The sequence below is a fragment of the Anopheles arabiensis genome, chromosome 2 (assembly GCF_016920715.1).
Source record: "Anopheles arabiensis isolate DONGOLA chromosome 2, AaraD3, whole genome shotgun sequence".
In the NCBI taxonomy this organism is placed as follows: domain Eukaryota; kingdom Metazoa; phylum Arthropoda; class Insecta; order Diptera; family Culicidae; genus Anopheles; species Anopheles arabiensis.
In genome coordinates, this window is record NC_053517.1 from 13169659 (window position 1) to 13190646 (window position 20988).

A 20988-nucleotide genomic window follows, 5' to 3' on the forward strand; every position below is an offset into this window, starting at 1 on the left:
CACCACCACCACCACCACTCGTAGCAGCAGCAGCAGCAGCAACAACAAAAAAAAAGCACTCTTGAGCGTTCCCTTCTCAAGAAAGGGAAGACACACTCTCACACACAAACACGCACAAGCAATCGCACGGACAGCCCCTAGGCGTTTGTGGGTGGATCTGAACTGATAACGGGATGGCACCAATACAAGCGTTACGCGAGACGCGTACCAACACACCGAGCATGTCTGTGTGTGTGTGCGCGTGTAACATCAGGCGCATCCTCCACGCGCGCGTTCGGAACTCGGAAGGAAGCTATACCGTCGGGGCGCGTCGTTACCAACATCATCGTAACGGGTCACAAGCAGAGAGACACCAACAAGACGGCGAGATGATTACATTTCACCCCATGGTGAGAGTTTCCGAGCTGGATATCAATGATAAAAAAGAGAGAGAGTGTGTGTGTTTGTAAGAGAGAGAGAGAGAGAGAGAGGGAGAGAGAGAGAGAGAGAGCGCGCGCGTTCAGTCTCATGACGGATGGAAGGAAAACCCATGCCCTATCTAGGAGACGAACGGTTTGGCGAAACAAATCCCCGTCGAACGTCGTATGTGCAAATTGTGGGAGAGTGGGATCCAACATGGGAGAACACCTCTCTGCTTGCGTGGGTGTGGGTGGGTCGTAAAATGGATAAAAATCTACACTTGAGCTATGATTGCTTTCATTGCTTTTCAAGTTGGTTTTTTTGCTGCTTCTGGTTTTGAAATAAATACAATTGGAATAAATAATGTATGTTACTTGCCATTATGGCTCACCGAAACATATGTATATGACCCTGTAAGTTAAATCAGTACACGTCATAGTGTGAGCTCGATGTAGCAACCGCACGTTGGTGCGTTATACTTGTGCCTGTGGGAACTTCAAACTACGCGAAAAAAAAAGAAAACTCTGGCACAGTCCACAGGTAGTGTGGCTTTAGTGAGTTCTTGCTTTCTCTCTCTCTCATTCTATCTCTCTCTGTATCCTCTCTCGCTATCCCTTTCTCTTTTCACCTCCTCAAACACACACACACTCATGTGTGCAATCCGTGGTACTAACGATACGACTTTCATACATGCTTCAGCCGTGCCATCTATTTATAGATAGCTGACTGTAACCGCACACGGGCACACGGGACCTTCGGTGCATCCTTGAACGTGTGAGCTTTTCACCATCACCACCCTATGCACATACACACACACAGGGGTTAGGGATGGGTTAAAGTATCACCCTATTGGATTGACTTACCTCGCTTATCGGTGTAACCTCTGGCTGACGATGCTGACGAAGACGGTGCTGGAAAGGAGCGGTCGGAACGGGGGGGTTTTTTTAGCCCACGCTAGGACTGGAGTTCTATAGGCAGCTCCTGAAACACCTCCCACCTTGCACCAAACCCAAACCACTAACAGAGCACACTCTGGGAAGGGGACTTTCACGCACCTGAACTGTACACTGCAAGGCAGAGGTAAAATTAAACACGCGAACGGAAACTTTTGAACGGAAGCAATGGCGCACGGCGATGGAAGTGAAGGATACGATAAAAGGGGGGGTTAGTTTGCTTTCCGTTTATGAAACTTAATCCAAATTAAAGCTCGTACTGCTGTCTTGCCGTTGGTTCACTTGTGTATTGCACCCGTTCCCATCGTCACACACGAAGAAACCATACCGTTTTTCACCAATTTTCACCCCAAAAACGAACGAACTAATTTCCTGTTCCACATTTCACTCCACATCCTTAGGCAAAGATACGTGTGTACGATAAGCTGGCAGTAGGAAAGCAAACTCCCCTTTTTCCCCCTTTTTAGCGAGATATCAAGCCGTTACAGGGGAATGACGGAACCGTGTCCCCGTTGACAGCGACGCCACGCGTTTGCTGCTGACTACATTCTTTTTTACGATGCTGATATCGCTCTCGACCCCTCTTGGCACAGGTAGGAGTAGCTTTCCCATTTTGGCTACGGTTGCTAGTAATGGTAAGCCGATAAGACTGAAAAGCGATGAAGCTCGGGTCAAGCCTCGGGAAAAAGGGACGGGTGGTGTAAGGGTGTCTTGAGGGAGCAGTTTCTTCAGGGACAAGGTTGAGTATTATTACTGCCATCCATCCCCCCTTTTAGAGAGAGCGTTTAGAGTGGGTGGGTTAGTGTGTCTTTGTGTGTGCAAGTGTGTGGGTATAATTCAATAGCTCGAGATTTGAATTCAGTTTTCTATTTAACTAAACTCGTACTTTCTTATTCAAAGTTCACTTTATGAACTGGACACCTGCTTAAAAATGAAGAACCTTGGGCCCAAATTCCCTCCTCCAAAATGTGATAGCAAAAAGTGTATAATCTGCTTGTCTTGTCCACCCTAGTTAACCTGTCAGCCGTGTGTCTCTCGAGTTCTTTGGGGGATTTGTGACGGGATTAAAATTTGCAGCCGTACCCAGCACCGTCCCATTCCTGGGGCCCTCCTGGGTGAAGTCAACCGACACAGCACAGCACGAATGATAACGCACACAACTTTCACACTTTCAAATACACACACACACAGACAGCTGGTAGAATCGGACACCTTTCGCCCTGGACACACTGCCTGGAGTGGGAATTTTCCATGCACTAGGGCACGCTTGAATGAATGTTCTCCCCTCCTCACCTCGCTCTAACGTGCCAAACGAGTACGAACGTTAAGGTCGTTTCCTGCTAAACTGGCGTAGAGGGAAACGGCCACACTCAGACGCGTTTTACAGCAGTGCGTACCTAATTCCCTAATTTCAGTGACCTAGAAGGGCTAGTTTCCGGGCGCTCCGACAGTTAGCTTCAGCCGCCACGCCTGCTGTTCGGCGTGTTGGGATGTTGGGTTGGAACGGGACGGGAAAATGTTGTAGACCTGCGGCCGACAAGCACAATCGGGCAACGGTTCAAACCATTAGCAGGTTTTACACACCTTTGCACTGGCTGGCTAACGGGTTCACTGTTTTCCGCTTTCTTCTTTCACTTCCCCTGTTGCCCACGACACTTGCCCTCTCCACCTTCACTCCGCGCACAAGCTGTGCACCACGGTTTTGACGGGCCAGACGGCTGCGTTATGCGAACAGCTCCGACTCCGAACGCCTCCGATGGGTCGTTCTATCTCAGCGTCGATCCTGAAACTAAGCCTAACCGCGCGAAGCACACCATGAGCCCACCACTTGATGGAGCCGACTCGGCGAAAATCTGGAATCGCTGAGAGAGAGAGAGCGAGAGCGTGAAAGTGGGAGAGCGATTGAGTGAGCGAATTTGTTGCTCTGCTGCCGAAACGTCGCTCCCGACGGTTTGAGCTTTTGCACCGTGCATACGTTCACCGTGTACGGACAAACAAAGGTAAAATCACTTTTTTCCACGTGATAATGCGTGAGCGTGATAAAGAGAGCGGCCCGAGAGTGGCAAAGCACACACACACACACAAACTCCATTCCATTACATTCTCTCCTTTGAGATGAAATCTCTTTTTGCCACCTGGTGAAGCGTTATCATAAAGGAGCGCGTTAACTGTCCGATTGCTCCCTATCCACAGCCTTCCGTTGTCTTCCATTCGGAGCGTTTGCATTGCGCACCAACACACCGAGCAGCACGCAAACTGCTCGAATGATGCTGCTGCTCAACGGGGGGAAAAGCATTGTTTTGATCGCCAAGCGTTTTGGCAGGCGTTGGCGTTGGTATGAATGTTTGTGTCGTGTGCTAATGGGGTGAGGGGTAGGCCGGGCCTGATTCATCTCACTCTTACGCTGTGAGTGAGGCTGTGGCGTGAGTGAAACCCGTTGCGTGATAAGAATGATGGACGGTGTGCTGGTGAGCCGGAATGGTCCGGACGTAGGGAAATGGATTTGAATCATTTTTTTTGTGTGTGTATTGCTTACTGCGTGCATTTGTTTTGCTTTTGCTGACCTCGACAGTTTGACGTATGGCTAGCTATTACGACCAGGAATCAGATAGAGCAGTGAGTGAAAACTGTAATAGGATTTTTTCTTGTTTATAATGAAAAAATGGGTGTGCGATGTAAAGATTTTTTGTAGATTTTAAATCACTGTTAAGAGATTACATTCAGATGAAAAAGCATTTTCATATTGTCGAAACACTTTTTAGTACAATTTGCTTAAAGCGTACTGGGCGTCTCCATGGATTTTTACAAAATTTTTTGGGCGTCTCCATGCAATTCAACAACAAAGTTATTGCATCCACGCTCAAGAGATATCATATTATAAAGCGCACGTTTTTCTTCTTCTCCTCAAAACTAGTCAAACCTAAAACTTTGAATTGAAGAGCAACTTATAAAAACAAAAACTGCGATGGAGGCGCCTGGTATGTTTCGGTTTGAAAAACGTATTATTATTGCCATTTGTAATGAAAATATTCGAAAGGCACATACAACCTCTCGTATTTTCCCCACAAAAATAACAATTCCTGTTTCCTGCTGCCTTAAAGTTGTTGCTTTCCAGACTCACTCATCCTTACGATTCGCTCCGTTTTGCTTCAGTGCGCTCGCAGGATACAGGAATAGTCCATTCCGCTTTCGGAGTGTGTGTGTGTATGCCTGAGCGCTTCATTCAAGAGCAGCACAAGCATGTTGATTAATGATGGTCGGGCCCTTTGCTGTTCACACCATTGCACCGTGCCCGTTAAAAGCAAAAACATGCGAGCGTGTCCCTGCCGGAACGGTTTGTTTGCGCACATGTTTGTGCTTCTTTAAACTGTGCTAGCTGCGAAAGGAACCGTTTCGGAACACCTTGCCGACGTTCCACAAACAGGCTGTTGCGATCATTTTTCGGGGAAGCTTTAGTGAGCTTGTTTTTGTGCAAGCAATGTGGCGATCCTTGCAGCTTCATTGTGCATTCAAAGCCCTACCGGGTTCCCATTATTTCCCTGTACGCACATCGGCAGCAAAGTCGGTGAGCTGGAGAGTTTGCCAAACTTTTTTAACGACATGTCAAGCACATTATCCGAGGCCCGCCAAAGCACATCGACACAAATTAATCCTCAGCATGACGCGCATACAAGCAAGCACCCATAATCGTAAACTGTGCCGTTACATCTTGTGGTGTGGTAATAACCGGGTCTTCGTGAGAAGACGGCATGGTACTACGGTTGTGGCAGGAGCGAGCAGCAGCAAAATTGTACAACTTGGCTTGCCTTCATTCATTACCATTTCCGGAAAGCGGTGGCTCATTGCGACGTAAGCAATGTTATGAAAAGTTTAGACTTTTCTCCCTTTGTAAGTCGGTGTAAGTGCGTTGTGAGTTCTCCGGGGTGCGTTCGGTTTCTCCACTCCCGGTAGCTGGGGGTAATGAAAAATTTACACCAAATGTAGCACAATCAGCGTGTAGAGTGTACCGGCGCTTGGCGATAAAATAATCGTTACGATTTACTGCGGCGGTAGCGGCGAACGGAGCAAGGGAACGAGCCCCTCAACGGTACACAAACTTTCGTTCGGTTGTTTGTTCGTGTATTCAGTTGCTCTGAAACCCTGCGCTACCCCCCGCTATCTGCACACCAACAACCAAAAAAAAAAGTTGTTAGTAGAGGGTGGAGCTCGGGAGGGCTCGAGCATCCACGAAAGCGCTTCAAGAAGCAATTTTCCTCTCCGTAGCACATTTCCACTTTCCGATGGGTGGGAAACGGATTCCCGAACCTGCCCATTTTTGCCTCACAGACACAGGATTGCCTTTTCCATGTTCCGAGTTGGAGGTTTCCATGTTCTGATTTGGGTTTTTTTTTGCGTTCGTTCTTTGCCGCTTTCCTTTTATTTCTCCCAAATCACAAAATACGTCTTCGGCTTTGTATTTCGGCATTTCCGACCCCTCCGGTGGTATGGACATGGCATGGGCCACGAGTGAAGCGAAGGACGCATGGCAAAAGCACACAGAATGAGCCGGAACTGGTGCAAAATCCGTCGCTACGTTTGAATGTCATAGAATGGATTTCCGATTGAGCGGCGGTCAAGTGTCGTTGACGGGCCGGCAAAATGGAACTTTACAAAGGGCTGGATTGAGCTGGATGGGATGGGATGCGAATAAATTATGCCCCGAAATGAGGGAAATGGCACACACACACAATTGCGAACGCACACAGACAGACAGACAGACACAAATACTTTACGTAATTTAGTGATGTCTTAATAGATGAACTGACAGCAGTTTGGTAAATGGTGAAATAATCAAGCAGAAAAAATAAAATGCACGTTTCAAAAAAACCTATCGCGTTTATCTTATTTCTTTACTAATTTATCTTTTACAAAACACTTATCCTATGGTGGAGCCAAAGCTTTTGCAATGGCTACCACCGCCCCATCCCAATCGTTGTACATGCTTCGTGTTATTTTTATGTGTGTGTGTGTGTGTGTGAGTGTACAAAGAGAAAAAAATAAACAATACAACAAACTAAACTGAAGCAATGATAAATTGCAGGCACTTTATCCATTTGAAAGCGTGTTGGTGTGTGCTGGCACGGGGCGTCTGTATTCGCGCGAGCGATACCATTCATTTCTACGTCTCGGTTGTGTGTTTTTTCCGGAGCCTATTTTTCTTGCTTGAAAGCCATGAAAAGCTTGCTCCTCGGCCGGGTTGAATTGTACTTTTTATTTTCAGTTCGCCTGTGCTTGTGGATGATAATAGAAACGTTACGACTGCTGTCGAAGTGGATTCATCAGCGCAATGACGACCTGACCTTGGCCGCTGAAAACAACACAAACGAGCGTTGTACGGCTTTGCAAGACAGCGAAAGCGTTTTCATGGGCCTTTGTAATGATTTCATAACATTTTTTTTGTTAATGTAATTTAAAGTTGAATAGGCTTTGTAATAAGAAATGTTGAAGCAAAAATTATTTACAGTTGTGATGGAACCTAAATGGGGATAAATGTTTCATAGTGGAAATCGGTGTTGAATTCCCAAATAAATGCGCTATTGACGTTCATTTATCCCTTTTACGCAGTACAGCGTGTTGATACAGACAATTCTATGTGAATGTAACCACCACGGCGCGCCGATTGCTGTGGTGCATTGAGGCAAAGCGTTGAGAGCATAGTAAATATGGTGTTGAATTTTCCATGCATCCAATGCACACATACTGCTGAGGCCGAGGTGGAGAGGGCTGAGGCCTGTTGCCTGATGTTGGTGCTGTGGGGAGAGATAAATTTATTCTAAACAAAATATTAATCGCCATGTGTCGTGAAGGGCGCTTGAAGCTCTGGCCCGCACACCTGTCAGCTCGCGCGCCCTGAAACCAATGCAGAGCTAGGAATGGCACAGTGTGGCAAAGAACACAAACCACAAGTCATGCGAAACATAACAGGTGAACTGCATGCGGAAAACTCAACAGCTCGCTGGGGCAAACAGAATAGAAAGGATTACGCATGGAAGGGCTCGACTCTAACGGAGAGGCTGAGGTTAGTTGGCACCTTGAGGGGAGAACCTGAACTCGACGCTTTCATAATCTAGCAGGGGTGCATAATAAAAGTTTAACATGTTGCGAACACCGGAAGGCGAGTGTTAAGGAGCGGCTTTATCGTTAGCTGCAAAATGTCGACACACTTCGCACTACCATTCCACGTACCCCTCCCGGCCCAGTTACACCCACCATTGACTGAAATGGCATTGAAACTGGATTAACTTTTCAATGGGTTTTGTCTCCGAAGACGGCGGTGGCGATGGTGTGTGGTAGAAATTTCACACCGCAACAAGGAAAGCTGTCGCTCCCCTTGTAACATTAGCTGCTATTGGCAACCGATGGTGATATGCAGAATCATTCCCAAGCTTTGCAGCGTGGAGCTGTCGATAGGTACGGATTGGTGACTGTACAGTGCCACGTGCAGCCCAGGAGTGTGGAGAAATGGGGGCTCTTGTTCACACCGCAACAGTGCTACAGCGATTATTAGCTGTTCATATGTTATTTGAGGTTACGGTTCTGGATGCCATTTCCAAGCAAAATGGGTCGTAATTTGTGCTTTGCGAGCAGGTGTGATGGGATGGGTGCCAGAATAATGTGAAGCTTTCAAGTTCACGCTTTGTGTGAGGGCATGATACGGCAGAGATTAAATTTAACCTTTTTATGTTTAGAAACGGGTTTGTGTGTGAAAGGGTAGGCAAAGAGTACTAAAAGCTAGTAAAGTTTGTATTGGTTCTGAAAGTAGAATAAAGAATAAAAACATGCAAAAATAGTACTATTAAATTGAAGGGAGAAAGATTAAACCAAAATAGATATGAAATGAGAGATTACGTTATTTAAAAAAATATTCCAAAATGTAAAATAGGATAGGTGCACCAACTATGGATGAGTTTGTACAGCGTTTGGACTAAAACAAGAATTGTGACAAAACTACCGAATAAAATTTCATAAACAAAGGTGAAGGAGATAGACAAACATCTTAGCTACATTATTGATTTTGCATTTTGTAACACACACTTTTTACAAAAGTTATAGCCGTTTTCCAAAACCTCTGCCATGTACCAATTGTTGTACTATGTGTTCCAAATGTTGTGCTAGTCCAAAAATGTGCTAGGATTGTTTGATCTGACCAAATTGATTTTTAACATCAAGAGAAATGTCTTTAAGAATTTAGAATTATAAAACTTGAAAACTCGATGTTCAAAATAATTAAAATTTAATAATTTAAAGCTAAGGAATGTCAACTTTGTACGATTTTCGATGCAAAATGACACAACTGTTTTTTACTATCTGACAGCATAACTTGCAGGCTTGAGCATATCACAACAATTGATACATGGCAGTTATTCTTGCACCATCGGGGAGTTAAGTATTTAAACAATCGTATCGCCGTTCTAGTTCTAGCGATGCGTAACTTCAATGCGAAATCATACAACAGTACAGAGGGAATGAGAAAGCTCTCCTCTAAGTGTAGAAGCTCCACTGGTTGGGTATCCCACCAACAGATGACGCCACCAGTTGACCGTTTAGAACCCGTTTAGTGGTCTTTTAGCGGATTTGTGGCATTTGGGACCGTATTTTCTCGTGTAGATTTGCAAAAGCCCTCGCTCGGAACATAAAAAACCGTCACTACTTTAAAAAAAACGTCGCTATACCCTCTAAATCGGTGCGATTTTCCTTCGCTGGAGACGGTTTTTTAAGTACATTGTCCTTTTCGAACGAGGGCTTTTGAAGGGTGGCCACCAAAAAGCTAGTCTTGCTCTGTGGGCAGAGTGACCAGAAATACTGATTTTAATATGTAGGGATTGAAGGAAAAATCTAAATTTGTTTTAATCATTAAACTATAAGACTCAGCCAAATAATCTAATCAATCTAAATAATCCAGCGAAAATCTATCGAAACCTACCGAAAACTACAGATAAAATGGTGCTCCTACCGAAATCTTTCACAATAATCTGGCCACACTGGTTTTGACAGTTCGGCGCATTGTTTACTTTCGTCAGTGCCAAGAAAGTCTGCGTTTTGTGTACAAATAAAAGTGTGGAAGGTTCAGATTTTCATAAAAATCTCGATGTTTTCCCGATAGTGGTGGTACACAGCATTGTCCCCGAAATAGGTAAGCAAAGATGGCACCATCATCTTGTGCGTTAAAAAGATATGTGTGTTACTGTGGTGTTTTATTCAAAGGAAAACCCATTGCCCCACACTGAGGACACGCTGGTTTACGCTGGTTACGCATGTGCAAAAAACTTTGTGTCCAGAAAGCAGAAGGAGATGCAAAGGATACACTAAAACATGCTGGTTGGTGTAGTTAGCGAGGAATGGTGTTTTCATTTGGACGGTCAATTTTTCTAACCAATCAACGGCTTCTCTCTTCTTTCAGTTGACAATCAACCGCACCCGCTTAGTCAGATAGCAGTACTTGTTCCGTATGGTAATGCGGCGTGCCGAACGTATCACACGGCAAAAATGAGCTCTAAACGAAAGGAAGCACCACCCACCACGCCGGAAACGCCGCGGGAAGCTAAAAGGATGAGATCACCGGAATGGCAAGGGGCGGACCGCTGGAAGGCAACTTCGCCTTCCGATGGGCCCTCGTTCAAAGCGGCAACACCGCAATCGAAAATAGCGCATCGTTTAAGCCCTGCATTCCAATCACCTAAACCGGGTACACCGGTAGCAGTGACAACATCCGCACTGGACACAAAACAAACGAAAGTGGCCAACGAAGCAAAAACGGGGCGAATCGCAACAATACCTAGCAAACTGCCCAACACTGCTAGCGTCTCGAGCAAAGCGGACAAAACGCTGTCAACTATTGTGAAGGCCAAAAACAAAAAGGCAAATGGTTTGCCAGTAGCATGGCGAGCGGAACTGTACGGTACGCGGCCCGGATCGGCTCAGGCCAGACTGGAGCAGCTTTGTACCGCCCTGCATCAGGAGGTAGAGGAGCAAAAAAAGGCAAAGGCTGTGACAAGCGTCCCGCGGAAACGTACCGCTCCGAATGGGGACAGCCCTTCAAAGAAAAAGCTAACATTACCATCAACAAGCTCTAAACAGTCTAGCTCTACGTCTACTGTTACTCGTGTTGCTACCGTCCCTGCCACTATCCCCGTTGCTGCTGTAACACATGCAGCCACTAAGCCTGTCAGTATTGCAACTGGTACTGGGGGAGCTTGTGTTGCAACAAGCACATCTACTGTAGCAGAGAGCAATGAGATGGATGTGGATGATGTAGAAATGAACAGTCCCGAGCCGGCTGCACTCCTTTCTCCGCCCATACCAGCGAACGATAGTATGGACAGTATGGAGTTTGACTATTCACCAGAACCAAAAAGGGCACAAAACAAATCGGCAAGCGACTCAAAACCATCGACCAACGAACAGCCGAAAAAGGCTGAAAAGCAGAAGGGAACGAACAATGATTCACATAAAGCATTGTCCGACCTGAAGACCAAATACAAAGAGGGACTGAGTGCGTTTCCTAGCTACTTTTACTGCGTAATTGACACCAACATTTTCATCGAGCATTATCAGGACTTTCAGAGCTTTCTTTCGAAGAAATACAAAGGTAAGAGGAGTAGTATTCCTTCTTTTGCATGGAAATTTAAAAAAAAATCTTCTCCATTCGCAGGACGTCAACCGATCGTGATCATACCGTACAAGGTGCTGCACGAGCTGGACACGGTGAAGCACAAAAAGCCGCAGCTAGCCTCGAAGATTGTGCCGGTGGTGAAATTCCTGCACAAAATGCTGCGCGCCAAAGATGCACGCGTAAAGGGGCAGCATCCGTGGGACGATACAATCGAGCTGATGCCATTGCTGTCGCCGGATGATTCCATCGTAAACTGTGCGCTGCAGGTGCAAACGGTTGCCGGTGACGCACAGGTTGTGCTGGTATCGAACGATTGTAACATGCTGACGAAAGCGTTGGTCGCCAATTTGAACTCCTGTACGATGGAGGAGCTGCAATCGGATTACAATTTCTAGCAACCCCTTAGACTTAGATAGGTAGTCGTTTCAGTGCCTTCCAATGTAAAGATGTAGGAATATGGTAGAAGTAGCGTTTTGATTTGGCTGTCCTTGGCCATTTCGCTGTTGAATTATCCTTTTGTGCTGGTACACGTTGTTAATCTATCCTTCCACTGTTTGTACATTGAATTTACTATATTTTGTTTAATCCAGCCAGAGGGAAAAAACAGCATTTGTTGTTATTGTCCTGTTGCAACAATGAAAATAGGACAACTTCAGCAATAGCTCAGCCATACCTAACTGGTAAATAATATATTTTCTTTGTTTCAATCTTACGTTCTCGATGTTGAATGGATGAATTTTGGTAATGAAAATAATTGCTCAGGAATGAAACAGAATAGCCATTGCAAGAATTATCATAAATATACTTATCTGCTCTTATGGAAGAGTAATTGTAAAATACAGCTAACGTCGGACGACCTGACTGGATTAAACATGGTCTGCATGAATTTGAAGTCTTTCAGAAAGATTGAATAAACGGAGAATAAACTGTATTATAATGTTGACAAATGACCCACGCATTTCTTTTCGCAATATCGTCCATCGTACTGTAATCGTATTTGGCGATAAAAAAAATGCGTACGACCATTCCCCTCATCTGTTGCATCCGAAGCGCCTTGTGCGCAACATCCGCCAGGAAGATAGAAGGGGGTGGAATTAATTTAGCAAACGCCAGCCGTCGCATAAGTAGTCGGATTTGGGCTATAAAAAAATGACCCCCATGCTTTAACTGTAATAAAGATTGTATCGAACGGATGAAGAGCGGAACTGTTGCGCGTTTCGTGGAATGTATACAAAAAAATCTATGTTGCAGCATTTAATCGTGATTTGAAACGTAGTAGAAAGTATTTCATCCGTTACTATCACCTTTAATTGAGAGCAACACAGACGAGAATCGGGAATAGCGATAGCCTAGAAAATGCAGCTAAATGCAGTTGCTTATCATTCCCGCCTTAAGCTTGCCCGTTCTTGCAAATCGTCCTCAAACGAACCCAACCATTCACGCGATGAAGTTCGCAGCAATTACTGTGGGAATTGTGTTGCTCTCCTTCACCGTCAGCAGTAGGAGCGGTAAGAGCCGCTCTGATTGTAATTATCTACCTCTTTAAATTGAACATACCAATTTCCTCAAACCAGCAGCTCCACGCAGTCGTTACCGGCGCACGATGGGAGCCGGCGAGAGCTTCATCAACTGTTTGGCAATCGGAAACTCAACGCAGCGCATCTGTTCCTACGACCTTGACCTGCTGGATGCGATCGAACGGCAGCAAGGCAACGGAAGTCGTCCGTGCCCGGAAGGAAAAGTGTTTCGCCGCCACTGCAACGTATGCAAATGTGGTCGGGCTGGGGCGTTTGAGTGTAGTACCGATCTGTGCGGGGAGGATTTCTTTCACCCGACTGGTTTGCCACGATACTGGTGAGAGTGTGTGTCGGGACAGTGCATAGGAGGGGAAGTTGTTTGGTCGATAGAGTAATTGCACTGTCTGTTAAGCTGCATGTGAGGTAGGGCATAAGGTTTGTTTTGCAAGTGAATATAATCGCCCTGTAATTTGGCATAATTACAGATTGTTACAATTTTAAATAGCAAGGAACGTAAGGAAAGCATCTCCGGAAAATGCCAGTTATGGGTGTTGCAACTGGGGAACACTATGTTTATTCTGAGTGATGCTTTCGTATCTGGTACATAAATATCTGTATGCTACTTTAATGACTGAGTGGATATTTCGCTCTTGAGAAAGAAAACATCAACCGCTAGGTCGAAGGAAGGTATCAGCGTTATTTAAAATATACTAAAGCCTACCATCATTGAAATGCTGCCCTGAGAATGGACACACGTTGCGCATGTCGATGCAGATTTTTTACTGCTGCTCCATCTGACTCATGCCGCTGAAGGAAAAGCTATCGGCCCAGGACATTTTTCGCACCACCACCGACCCGTTCGTTTCGACGTGTAACGTGTTTTCTGCCTCGGCTTTGCCCAGCACGGCACTGTTGCCGTCTCGTCGATGTTCCTTGTCGTCCATCGAGCTGTCGAGCGTAAGCTGGGCGGATTTCACCTTGATCGACGACGTATCGTACACAGTTTCGGCAAGATTTAGATGCAACGTTTTGGTGGCCATTGCTTTGATATTGCTTGTACCGACCATTTCCGATAGTTGCAGTGTTACGTTTTCGCTCCCAACGTCAGCGTTTAGTGTACCGTAGAAGCCCTCTGTAGGAATAAGTGATAAATATTAAATTAATGTATATCTAATCACACGATTAATGACACACGTACTCATGGTGAGACTTTTGCCACCGTTCGATCGTACGGTACAATCCTTGTGTATGCTTTTCAGCTCCATGTCACCGTCCCGCGTCTGGAACGTGCTTCGGTTCGAGTAGCTTGCATTGACCGAAATGTTGCCCGCCTCGGTAGTCGCACTCACCGATCCTCCCTGCAGTTTGTCCAGGAATATGTTTCCCTTGCCCACCGTCGTGGCCGTTACATTTTCCGCCAGCGTGATCCCCTGGCAGGCAATATTGCCGGCAGTGCTGCAGAGCTGGATGTTTGTGGAACGAAGGCTGCGTGTCTCTATATTGCCAGTGCCAACGACGTCGATTTCGTCGCTGTACAGGTTTGCGATGGTGGTGCTACCGTCGTTGCGGATCTGCAGGTCCGCCTTGATCGGCACCTCCAAGATACATTCGCACCCACCGGCGCTCGGGTCGCTCGTGATGGTGACAGTTTTATCGGTGATTTTCACTGCCAAGCTGTCCACATTGTTGCCCTGCTTGACCGTTGCCTTCAGGAGGTTTGAGTCCGGACAGTCCAGCAGATCGTAGGGAACGATTTTCAGCTCGTACGCACAGTTGATGTGTATTTTCGTGTATGGATCAACTTTTTCCTGTACCGTTTTGATGGCTGCCCAATTGAATCTGCCGGTAGAGAGGGCGCGTGACCGCAGGCAGGAGGTAACTGCACTCCTGGATACTTTAAGGAACAACATTTCGTTTGTGTTTTAGTTACACAATTTTCCAATAAGTGGAGAACGTCGTGCGATTGTGAAATAAAGTGTATTGATCAGGAAAATCCGAATAACAACAAACACCCACTGTGGGAAGGCTTTCGGTCATCACAGCTTTCCGTGGATGTCATCGCGACCACTGTGCTCCGTGAGATATTGGTGCAGTTGTTCGATTTTTGTGTTGTTTCTTAATCTAATCAATCAGTTTTAATCAGCGTCAATGGAATTTTCAATAGCAATAGTCTCGATTCAAATGCGTTAAAAGAATTTGAATGCATTATTAAAATCAATTGCATCCTTTTTCAAAGATTGCAATTATTGATCAATCTGGCAGCACTGCCACTAACAACAGACAGTTGTCATTTTTGCTTGGTTCAGCGTATTTTGTTGTTGTCGGAGGTAAAAAAATGCCGGTGTAGCAATTTCGATTTCTTCCGCGGCGACAATAGTATTAGTTCAAGGAAAATAGAACGAAATGGACGAAGAAAACTCGCCTCTCGTGAAGGCGGAACCGGGAGATGATTCCGATCAGCAAAGCGATGAAACCGAGAGCTGCATCAAGGACATGCTGCAGGAAATGCAAAGCAAGGAGCGGATAAAACGCCCCCAAGCTGCTACTGTGCCTGCTTCTATCGCCCCCGCCACGGCAGTTCCGGAACAGTCCACACCGCAGGAGCACGATGAAAACAGTTTCTACAACGTGCACAGCGATAAGCTGCAGTCGCTAAAAATGTGCACCGGCGAGCTGGACATCGTGCTGGAGCCGAAGCTGGCGGGCCCGGTGTACAATGCGGCTAATCTAACCCTAGACCGGGCGTTGCTGAACCGGGCGGACATGTGGCATCAGGTAATAGTGCACCACGGCAACGGCTGTACGAGGCAGAAAATTTTGGAAGCCCTGTTTGGCAGCTACTCGTACTGTGATTTTTTCCCTGTGGCGTATCGGCGCCACGCGAATGCCGACTTTTTCCTGCTACGAATGTGCAGCCAGGTGCTGTTGAAGATGTTTGAGGAGGGCCTGCAGTTAAAGGCGGGCAGCATGACGCTTCCAATCAGCGTACGGCTCGGGGCGGCCCGATTCCACACGGGGCAGATATTCCCGCGCCAAACCATCACGAAGGCGGTACAGGAGCGGTGCGATAATGCGGCCCAGTACGGTGACATTGCGGTGCTGAACCTGGACAGCTTTGCCGAGCATGCCTCGTTGCGGGAGCTCTGCGTGTACCTGGGCAATCGGGCCCAGTTTGAGGTGGTCTGTTCGGCGATTGCGCAGGCCATGGATGGTAACGCGTGCATTTCCCGGTTGCGGCTCGCGAACAACGATATCAGCCACATGTCGCTGCTGGCCGCGCTGAAGGATACGAAGCTGATCAGCTTGGACCTGCGGGGCAACCGTATTAAACATCCGAGCTCGCTCCGTTTGCTGAAGGACATTCCGCTGGTGGAGCTGTACGTGGAAGGGAACAACTTAACCGATGTGCCTGATTATGAGAAAATTATTCGCAGCTTTTTCCCGAACCTGTTAAAGCTGGTAAGAATGCGTTAGGGACTCGGTGGAATATGTCGTAAATTGAGTAATCCCTTTTGTTTTGCTCATCTCTTCTCGTAGGACTCCAACCTGACCCAAACCGTCACGACCAAAGCGGTGCGTGACGATGCGGAGGAAGAGGAGGAAGTGGAAATAACCTCCCCCGGGACGGTGATAACGGAAGCGGACCTGAACCCGGGCGCCTTTCAAAAGTACAACATAACACCCCACTGGCATAAGGTGACGGTGCACCACAACGGTGTGTGCAACAAGCAGGACATTCTGGACGGGCTGTTCCATCTGCTGGGCAAGCATGCGTTCTACCCCTGCTACTACAAAACCTACTCCAAGCAGGACGAGTTTCTCGTACAAAACTGCTTCGAAGCGCTGCTGTTTCTGGTGAAGCAAAAGCTGAAACTGCCGATCCCTGCGTACAACACCGTGCTGAAGCTAGCGCTAGCGATGAACGTGGCCGAGGCGAGCGACACGGATGTGCAGCCGCTGCGCAAGCTGGAACGGTTCGTTAACAAACGGTTCAAGCTGGGCTGCCTGGACCTGTGCTCGATGCAGGACGAGCTGAACGAGTGCAAGGTGGTTGACTTTTGTGCGAAAAGCCCGAGCACGCTCGCGTACATGCTGGAGTTTGCTGCCCGGAAGTACGGCAACAGCTGTTTGGTGCTGCGGCTGCGGAACAATGATCTTCGAAACTGTGCCGCGCTGGAAAGTTTGTCCAAGTTTTACAAGCTGGTATCGCTCGATCTGCGCTCCAATGCGGTAAGTTTCCGTTGCGCTCGAAATATTTGAAGCGTTACATCGTTTAGTACAGTTTTAGTACAGTGCGTTTGAAAAGTTAGCTGTGGTGCAATATTTCACACACACCCTTCTTTGAAACATTTCAAAACGAACCGTTATTGAAATTTGAATCACACCGTACCACAGCATGGTACTAATCCGTGTCTTTTCGTTTAGCTTTCGAAAATCTCGGACCTGCAAGGCATTCCGTGGAACAACATTACGGAGCTATTCCTGGACAATAACCCACTGTGCGGCACGATGCGCTCCAGCGTGGAGTACGTGCGGAAGGTTAGGCAGTACTTCGGTATGCTGCAGCAGCTGGATGGACGTACGCTGCTCGGGAATTTCACCTACTGTCAGAACTTTCTCTGCACACCGGAAGCGTACAAGTTTGCGGAATCGTTCGTGAAGCACTACTTCGCGCTGTTCGACTCGTTCCAGCGCGGTGACCTGCAGGAGCTGTACCACGCAAAGGCACAGTTCTCGATGACGTGTGACTTTGACATCGAGCGGTCGGGGCAGCAGCTGGATGCGCAGCTGGACCGGCAGGTCAGCTACTCCCAGCACAGCCGTAATTTGCTGCAGTTTAAGGACAGTCTGGACCGGGCCGTGTCCAAGCTGATCGTCGGCAACGAGCGTATCGGGTACGTGTTGACGTCCTTCCCCAAGACGGAGTTCGATTTCTGCTCGTTCCGTATTGATGTGCCCGTGTTTACGCCCGAGCGCGTCATGATCACGGTGCACGGTCGCATGCACGAGGACGAAGTGAGTGCGCTCGGGCAGGTAAGCTACATTGGGTTCACCCGCACCTGGTACCTGCAGCCGTGCGGTATGGGCACGAACCTGTTTCACGACGCGATCGAGTATAAGATCCACAACGATATGCTGCACATGTACAGCATGACAGTGGAAGGCAATGACGCGATCGGAGGGCGGAACGAGGCGACGCCGGTGGCGGAAAATGGAATGGTAAGTGAAGGGTTGTTCAATTTATAGTGTGCAGTTGATTCAATCGTTTCCCCCGTGCAGGATACTTCCATGCAAAGTGACGATAGCGATCGGGAGAACGCAATGATCGTCTTCAAGGAGCTCACTCAATTGAATCGGGCCTGGTGCAAACGGTGCCTGGAGGAGTCGTCGTGGAATCTGAAGGTGGCGTTGAACATATTCCTCAAGCTGTACGAGTCCAAGCGCATTCCCAAGATTGCCTTCAAGGATGATATTCCCTGACGGTGGTCCAACTGCTGCGAGGTAGACACGCAAGAAAGTACCTCCAATGGTACAGTTTCTGTACTGTATAGATAGATGAAATGAATTCACGTGTCGAATGTGAGGCTTTAAAGAACTGAATAAACTCAAGAACTGTCGTACAAAAGCCATTGCGTTCATTGGTGTGGTGCACTTCCCTTAAACCACTGAGGACAGCACAAACGTCGCACGAAATGGCCGAACTCAAATGGAGGGAGAGAGTGATAGACAGGGTAAGAGACGGGGGAAGGATGCGCCCACTGTTAGCAAACAACGAGTAATTAACTCAAGTAGCAGACGTCAAGTGGGCTAGCGTAATGTATGGTACTTGAAACAATGTAAAATGCGCCCACCGCAAAACGTACGAGCTTGGCCCTTGGCTAGCAACATAAACCGTGCACACACACACACGTACATGAGAGCGGTGGACACACCGCCGTTAATGATGCTCACCGGATCATTGAGCATTAGAAGCCGGCAAGCGCCACATTAATAATCGAACGCGTTTGATGCGCGTGCACATTTCAGTGGGCGAGCGAGCGCACTCGGGCCAGTATGTGTGCAGTCACCCTTTAATGTTGATCCTTGGTGGTGTTCCGCCTTTCCGTTTCGCCGGCGAGCGCACGCGGGCACCATTTCGGTGGTTTGAAAATTTAATTTCCGCTTCGAGCACCCCGAAACCACCCCACCGCTCCGGTACGTCGGTCGAGTGACAAAAGCTTGATGTCGATGGGTGGATGGGTGTGTGTGTGTGTGTGTGTGTGTGTGTGTGTGTGTGTGTGTGTGTGTGTGTGTGTGTGTGTGTGTGCGTGTGTTTTTTTTACTAGAATTGGCCAAACAGTTCCACGCTACGCGTTGATTGGCAACGGCACCGCCAGAATAGCAGCCGAGCAGCCGAGCATAAAACAAATGTTTTCCCCTGCGGTTATGTGAATCGAATCAAATCAAACGGTGAAGCAGAAAAGCGAGGACGCTTTTCGACGCCGCACACCAACCAACCCGGAAGTAGCTCACACACACACACATGGTGTGGGAAAGGACCGGCAGGTGATGCACACCATAATAATTATCGTAAAATTGACCACTCACATTACAATAACAGCCCCCAGGGTGGGGTGGATTGATGTGTGCCGTAGCATTGCGCGATGTTCGGCGCGCAACAACCAATCAGCCCGGGGGGGGGGGGGGCAATAGCACCAGCGCACACACCCCCACCCGACCACCACCGCGCGCAGTAATGTGCGAATAAAAGCGCCATTTGCAATCTGGGTTGTGCTGCTGCTGCTGCTGGAGGATCGACACCGGATCGACCATATTGTTGTCACTTCTAATCATATGCATTTTATCTTAACGGCGTTTCGACCAAACACAGCACCTGCAGGGGCTGCTACTACTGCTGCTGGGTGATGCGAATCGCGATCGCTCGCAATGATAAAAGCGGATTGGAGGATGAGAAGAATGCAGCTTGCATTTTGAAATGAAATGAGCCAACCGAGCTAGAAAAGTTATTCACGTCCATGTTAGCTTCGTGTATGTGCCCTCCCCCTCCCCTCAGGCTTCGCACCTTGATTGACTGGGTGGCTGACCGACTGACAGCGAGTAGCGCAACGAGCATTGTGCTGCCGGGGCTTTGTGCAGATCGCAAAAAAGAGAGAAAGAAGAGAAGCCGGATTGCTTTCAATCATAACATAACCTCGGCACAGCTCCGGAACATCTGTTTGTTTTTCATTGCTGCATGCATCTCATTGGACCACGTGGAGGGAGGATGATTTAGGGGGTTTCCATCCACCCGTTATTGAGTATGCGACCATCACGATACAGTATGGGAAATCATGCTGGATTAGAGACGCAATAGATGGGTGGGCTCGTTGCTTTCGTTTCATTATCATTCTGTTTGGCACTCGGCACGCGGAAAGACAGTGAATTCGAATGATTAGTTGGCCCGCGTTCAGTGTGTATGCAAAAAACCGTAAAATCAGTTAGCGAACTGCATAAACCGTGATGGATCGTTATTAATGCTGGCGTAATGTCAGTACTGAGTAATCATGCATACATACATACAAGAAAGCTCCTTTTGCAACGCGTATTGACGTGATTTACAAACACACTTTATGCAGCTACATTTATGGCTATTTCGTAAATATGAACACTCACCAGTGAGTGAGTACCCTTCTAAAGATAGCAACGCTTCAGCATGCGTCTGTGCGCTTCATTGGCGCGTTCCCGTTTCGTGGTGGCTACCGTTTTTGCTGCCGGCTAGATGGCTAAATTTCTACGTAAATAGGTCCTGCATTCCTCCTGCCACCAATGCTGCAGTGCGGTGTGAGCGGTGTTGCCTACGCGAACCAACCGAGCCCCGCAAGCATGCTGTACGCGCGTGCGGTATTCGTACTGTGCGCAGTACGCTCGTACTCATGCTGTTTATGTTTGCGCTTCCACTTCACTAGAACGTCACGAATAGTGCATCATTAGCTAATTGCTGTAGGAGCTTCTTCTCCTTCCTCCCCCATTGCATGCGCATGCGACGGGGTAAGGGGCTTCCACTGGGCAAGTATAAACACCACAAAAACGAGGAATTGCATTAGGATCGCAAAAACGAGTATGCGTTGAAACACACCGGCAGGCAGGCTAAGGGTACAATTAATATGTGTAATTAGAATAGCAAATACCGTACGCACTGAGGTGCTACTCGTGTAGGAAGAGCGATGGACCATAAAACTATGCTCACGTAAAATGCTTGTACCGTGTCGAAAGGAAAATGGTCAAAATAAGTTAAAGTAAATTTGTCACTTTTCGTTACAGTTACAAGTGGTATCACTTGCTCTGGTACTTGCGGGCACTGTTGTTGCACCATCGACTGCGACCTGTTGCATGGTAGCGATACACACACACTCGGTTAGACAGGCACAGGCACTAACGAACCGTGGTATGGTTGTCAATCGATCCCCGTTCTACCTGCTATGCGCAC

At 47.5% G+C, this 20988-nt stretch overlaps 5 protein-coding genes across 7 annotated transcripts in view; 3 read left to right on the forward strand and 2 right to left on the reverse strand.

Moving 5' to 3' along the window:
• Positions 1-3140, reverse strand: part of LOC120893992 (Kv channel-interacting protein 1) — a 32496-nt gene extending 29356 nt beyond the window's left edge. For both annotated transcript variants that reach the window (XM_040296288.1, XM_040296280.1), the window contains exons 1-2: positions 2937-3140; positions 1263-1466 (exon numbers count right to left, since the gene is read on the reverse strand). The gene's annotated coding sequence lies outside the window, so the exon portion shown is untranslated. The remainder of the gene's footprint in view (positions 1-1262; positions 1467-2936) is intronic.
• A 6258-nt stretch (positions 3141-9398) lies between these two features.
• LOC120896549 lies at positions 9399-11954 on the forward strand. The gene is made up of 4 exons (XM_040300740.1): positions 9399-9525; positions 9597-9710; positions 9793-10980; positions 11044-11954. The coding sequence occupies exons 2-4, from the start codon at positions 9647-9649 to the stop codon at positions 11397-11399; spliced, it is 1608 nt and encodes a 535-aa protein (XP_040156674.1). The 5' UTR covers positions 9399-9525; positions 9597-9646; the 3' UTR covers positions 11400-11954.
• Positions 11955-12380: 426 nt separating this feature from the next.
• LOC120896742 lies at positions 12381-13149 on the forward strand. 2 transcript variants are annotated; one of them, XM_040301142.1, is made up of 2 exons: positions 12381-12512; positions 12579-13149. In XM_040301142.1, the coding sequence occupies exons 1-2, from the start codon at positions 12449-12451 to the stop codon at positions 12860-12862; spliced, it is 348 nt and encodes a 115-aa protein (XP_040157076.1). In that variant the 5' UTR covers positions 12381-12448; the 3' UTR covers positions 12863-13149. The 2 variants fall into 2 exon arrangements, with proteins under 2 accessions (XP_040157076.1, XP_040157077.1); XM_040301143.1 differs by having other exon boundaries at positions 12386-12512; positions 12582-13149.
• LOC120896741 lies at positions 13064-14537 on the reverse strand. The gene is made up of 2 exons (XM_040301141.1): positions 13720-14537; positions 13064-13653 (listed from the first exon to the last, which is right to left on the reverse strand). Exons 1-2 carry the CDS (start codon positions 14429-14431, stop codon positions 13301-13303), a joined length of 1065 nt encoding a protein of 354 aa, XP_040157075.1. The 5' UTR covers positions 14432-14537; the 3' UTR covers positions 13064-13300.
• A 294-nt stretch (positions 14538-14831) lies between these two features.
• On the forward strand, positions 14832-18151 carry LOC120896749 (nuclear RNA export factor 2). The gene is made up of 4 exons (XM_040301149.1): positions 14832-15980; positions 16059-16751; positions 16947-17741; positions 17802-18151. Exons 1-4 carry the CDS (start codon positions 14925-14927, stop codon positions 18000-18002), a joined length of 2745 nt encoding a protein of 914 aa, XP_040157083.1. The 5' UTR covers positions 14832-14924; the 3' UTR covers positions 18003-18151.
• Positions 18152-20988: the final 2837 nt, after the last annotated feature.